The sequence below is a fragment of the Poromitra crassiceps genome, assembly GCF_964638095.1.
Source record: "Poromitra crassiceps genome assembly, contig: HAP1_SCAFFOLD_2040, whole genome shotgun sequence".
Lineage (NCBI taxonomy): Eukaryota > Metazoa > Chordata > Actinopteri > Beryciformes > Melamphaidae > Poromitra > Poromitra crassiceps.
This window is the reverse complement of record NW_028150384.1, coordinates 11,752-16,997: the sequence shown is the minus strand read 5'-3', so window position 1 is coordinate 16,997 and position 5,246 is coordinate 11,752. Positions and strand designations below refer to the sequence as shown.

The 5,246-nt window shown below is 43.1% G+C and overlaps 1 protein-coding gene across 1 annotated transcript; it reads left to right on the top strand.

Annotated features, from left to right (window-relative positions):
- Nucleotides 1-1,851: 1,851 nt before the first annotated feature.
- LOC310772127 (homeobox protein Dlx3b-like) lies at nucleotides 1,852-4,646 on the top strand. The gene is made up of 3 exons (XM_083664582.1): nucleotides 1,852-2,351; nucleotides 3,173-3,357; nucleotides 3,722-4,646. The coding sequence occupies exons 1-3, from the start codon at nucleotides 2,012-2,014 to the stop codon at nucleotides 4,034-4,036; spliced, it is 840 nt and encodes a 279-aa protein (XP_083520708.1). The 5' UTR covers nucleotides 1,852-2,011; the 3' UTR covers nucleotides 4,037-4,646.
- Nucleotides 4,647-5,246: the final 600 nt, after the last annotated feature.

The window sequence follows — 5,246 nt, the reverse complement described above, 5'->3', positions numbered from 1 at the left end:
CCACGCCCTCTCAAAACTTTAAGGGTCAATATCTCCAAAACGAAAGTAGATTTCAAAAATTAAAAAAAGCAAGTTGTAGGCTAGAGCTTGCTCCATGCTACCTATAGCGATTTTGGTGGGAATCGGTCAAACAGTCTCAAATGTGTTTTCATCACAAATTTTTCAAAATAGCCTATAGGCCTATCCATTTTTTTTCCAGACAAGCAGCTTTCTCAAACTCAACGACACTGCCTACAGTAGACCATTTTCACGGGGGGCATTTTGTGTCGAAAAGGCAGGGTAAACACAGGCGCAAACAAAACAGTAATGAGGGTTTCCAACTTCCATGATTGGAATTTGGAAACCCTCATTAGTGAACAAAATGCCCCCCGTGAAAAGGGTATATTTAGAGAGTATACTAAAAACTAAAAAGTAGAGAAAATCTAGGTGCGCCTCATGTGCTACAGAAACAAACCAGTAGAGGGCAGTGGATCATCATATATGCACAGCAGAGCACACTGTCACTGTATTATATCGTATCAGAAATGTAATTTGAATACAAAGTATTCAAATACCTTCACACAGGGTAGATTTTGTACAAAATATATAGCCTATTCGACTGTGGATGGCACCGGGAAGAATGTTTTAATGTTTAAAGTAGCCAACAAAAGGGGATGTGCAGTGCACGCATATATTCAAGTGAAGCTCCATTGTCTACTCTTGTACCCTGAAAAATCACAGTGCCGCAGACGTACAACAGGGGGCGCTGTGCACCGTGCTTTCTTTCAGCTGCAAGAAAAGGAGTTGGAGAAAAACCAACCCCATAAAAAAAAAATGTAAATCCTGAGCAAAAGCCATGTTAATAAAAAATATTCTTAACGCTGATTTAGCCTGGAATCTGTCACAAATACAGCTGTGGAAATCTGACCATAACTATGCGGACGAAAAAAGATTATCCATTTCATGACCCCCCCCCCAATATAAGGAATGGCCTGCCCTTGATAGAACTTCTTTTGCTGGTGGTGCTGATTCAATTTGCATTCACGCACGCACGCACGCAGGCACACACACACACACACACACACACACACACACACACACACACACACACACACACACACACACACACACACACACACACACACACACACACACACACACACACACACACACACACACACACACACACACACACACACACACACACACACACACACACACACACACACACACACACACACACACACACACACACACACACACACACACACAATGGACAACACTGCAGAAGAATTTACCCAACGGCAACATCAATGGAATGAGTCGCTTTATCGCTTCGATCTCTTTCACCAAACTTCACTGTCCCCACGACACCTTTGAATGACAATGCGTGTCTATGGGAGGCAGGCTGGCTGTGTTTGAATAGGGTGAATAAATGTGATTTCTAGCCTAAGAAAACATTGCATAAGAAACATTATTGGGAGACGCAGTGGCTGAACGGTGATTAGGAGAGAGGAAAGTTCTGCTTCAGATCTTGGTTCCAATGAAATCTTATTGGTGCTTTAGATACAGATGCTGCAAAAAAAAGTGCATCATTGGACGTATTGCTGGGCAGACAGTCAGAGAAATAGGCCTATAGACCTGTGCGCTGGGTGAACAGGTTAATGCAAATCGTAAAAAAAAAAAAAAAAAAAAAAAAAAAAAAACGCTGTGAGGCATGCGTGCATAGGCTGAAGGCTGGGTTTCACCACCATTTTGCCTGGAGCGCAAGAGGGGGAGAAAAAAACTCGAGTGGAGCCAATGGGAAGGCGTCATCCAGCCCCGCTCTCTATAACTCTGTCTCGCAGGGGCTGCGCGGTGCCACAACCAAGTTTCTCCAGCTGGGAGAGTTGCATTGGACTATAGGCTCTCCTGTGGACGCGCGTCTACACCGCGCACACCAGCTGTTTCAACGCGATTTTTCCTTTGTGCAGTCCAAATCAAAAATAATCCAGCCGTGGACTTTCTTTCATCTGGAGGGCTGCTATCCACTATGAGCGCCGGACAGATTTATGAGAAGAAGATTGCGAGTATTTTGACCGACCTTCCCGGATCTATGAGTTGCCACCCGAACTCCAAGGACTCTCCTACTCTCCCCGAGTCTTCGGTGACGGACATGGGGTACTATAGCGGACAGACGGCCCACGGCCATCACGAATATTACCAGGGCCAAGCCTACGGGCAGCCCATGAACTCCTACCATCAGTTTAATCTGAACGGAATGGGGGCCGCCGGAGTTTACCCCACCAAATCTGAATACCCCTACACAAATAGCTACAGACAGTACGGACATTACAACAGAGATCATCTGCAGGCATCGCCTCCAAGCTCAGGTAGGCTTGAAATCATGAGCATGTTAATTTTAAATGTGTTAATATTCGTCTCCAGAAGGCATACTATCTGTGCGTAAAGTTCAAATAAAGTGATTTATTTGGGCCCAGACAAGTCATAGTCGTGTGCTTGCATTTAAGCAAAAGACTGCTGATTACATATGGGGGGAGGAGACACAAACTCTTTTAGTTGAAAAAAACAAAACAACATTATTTTCTCAAACATTTGTGTTTGAAAATGAATGGGGTAGGATGAATATACAGTGACATGCTGATAAAGCAAATGCCTCCTTTAGGTTTCCAGGTTTCCATATCGCTCATCTTACTGGGCAGGAGTTAATTAGACATAATACTTTATTTATCATACATCTATTTACAGGTTAAAAATACTTTAGGCCAGTGACCCTGGCTTGTGTTAATATCATGACTTCTGCAGAGGAACGAACCAGCCATTAATAACAGCTGGTCATAAACCAATGATGGTTTGATTATAGCTAGTAATAATCACGTTAGGCCAGCCACATTGGAAATTACAGGGACTGAAATTATCCTGTGGCTGGACTGTGTTTTGGTTTTGGAGCATTTCTGTATTTGTAAGGCTTGTGCATTGCCAATTTTCAGTTTTCAATGTTGCGATAATATAAATAAACGACAAATATTGTAGTTATCAGCCAGGGTGTTATGTCTGGTCAACAGCCACATTTGCCATCTCATCTTTTTTTTGGTGGGGAATTAAACTTTTATTTAATTTTGTTAATCGTTTTCTTCGAAACTATGCTGAATCTTAATGGTCTTTTTTTTCCGCTGTCATTTATTTTTTTTAGTGAAAGAAGAACCAGAGCCTGAGGTCCGCATGGTGAATGGAAAGCCGAAAAAGATCCGCAAGCCGAGGACGATCTACTCCAGCTACCAGCTCGCCGCACTGCAGAGGCGCTTCCAGAAGGCGCAGTACCTCGCTCTCCCCGAGAGAGCGGAGCTGGCAGCCCAGCTCGGCCTGACCCAGACACAGGTCAGTCATACCTGACATTTTCAAATGCATCAATATAAAACTGGGATCACGTGACTCATTGTTTTTCAATGTGTCTAATAACTTGCATGCCCCCCCCCCCCCCCCATAGACGCGTAATTATGCACGAAACACAATTGTTTTGTGCATAATTGGTTTAAATTGATTATATACTTTCTGGCTGTTGTAAATACGCTATTCAGTTATAAATGCTCTATATTCTCTTCCTAAATATGGAAAAATATTGATTTTATGTTTGTTTTTACATGTTTGGCTTTATGAAAGGCGAATAACATCGGCCATATGTTTGTATTTGCTGTTCCCGTCCAACCATCACACTAACTGTACACACACTGACCCCCAATAGGTCAAGATCTGGTTCCAGAACCGGAGGTCCAAATTCAAGAAGCTGTACAAGAACGGCGAGGTCCCCCTGGACCACAGTCCCAACGCCAGCGACTCCATGGCCTGCAACTCTCCGCCCTCCCCCGCGGTCTGGGACAACAGCACCCCGCAGAGCACCCCGATCAGCAGGCCTCAGGTCCCGCAGACGACACACAGCTCGTCGCCCCCATACCTGGAGGATTATAACAACCACTGGTACCAGCAGGGATCACATCTACAGCACCCGGGCACCGTGCACCACCCGGTCCCGCAGCAAAGCGTGGGAGCTGTTTATTAACAATGACTCAAGAGCAGATTTATTTTTTAACCGAGGCCTCTCAACAATGACTCTGCATGAACAGTAAACGTTGACTGGACCTGGAGAAAAGGCCTGAGGTGGAAACAGTGGTTTTGATTCTGGATGTTCAGCGCGGTGCGCCCCTGAGACTCTGGGTAGACCTGCAGACGCGAATGTTTGCATTCACAAAGCACATAAGGGATTTCTAATCACTTGTGGCAGCATATTTAAAGGACGTCTGGCGTGGTTTTTAAATTATTTATAGCTTCTGTTGTATTTCTTTTAATTTCTTTTGTAAATTAATATGCAAAGTTTTTTTTAACAAGTAACCAGCAACCGAATAATGACAAAAACTGTGCAGTTGATCCATGCTACATTCACATCATGTATATGGGTTTGTAGAGAGTGCATCAAAAACTCAGGTCATATTTATATGGATTTGTACAAAACGTTGAAGGCTGTAAATATGTGTTTATATGCAGAACCACTATGATCATTATGTGTTTGAAAACGGAAAGACTGCGCAGTGGTGCTTCCAAAACGTTTTTTTTATATTCATGTAATTATCACTTGTTGCCTTCCTGTCAATTGAATAAAGGTGTTAATTGAATATTGTGTGTGTAGCCGTCTTGTTTGAAATATACGGTAGCCTATACGACCGCCTTTAACAAACGGTGCAGAACTGAAGGCTAGGTCTGCTAAAGCCACCACCTAACTTAAACACACCGCACTGACACATTGTTTCCATTGCTGTTTCACAGAGAAAATATCTTGAAATAATGTTACTTGATTCAAGAAAATTCTTCATTCGCATTGGAAGAAATAAACCATCTCATCCCGTTGACAGATTTTTCCACTTGGCTTTTAAGACAAATAAGATTTGTCAAGTGTGCATGAAAACTCCGTCAAAAGCGTATTATGGAAAACAGCAGCCCACGCATCTTTAAACGATTTAGCCTTTCATGCTGTCCAAGCCCCCCCCCTCTACTTGAAAGAATATTAATCTTTCTTCACGTCGTATTGAGTAATGGATTAGATTCATGGTTTGGGTGATACGACAGCCTCCTGTGTTTCTGGCGCTTGAAGAAGTATATAGCTGCATATAGCATGGTTATGACAAGGTACAGGCAATCGCCATGTTTCAGCATAAGTGAGTCCATATTTGATCTTATAGAATAATTTTTAACATGATAATGGGGAGCAGAGACCC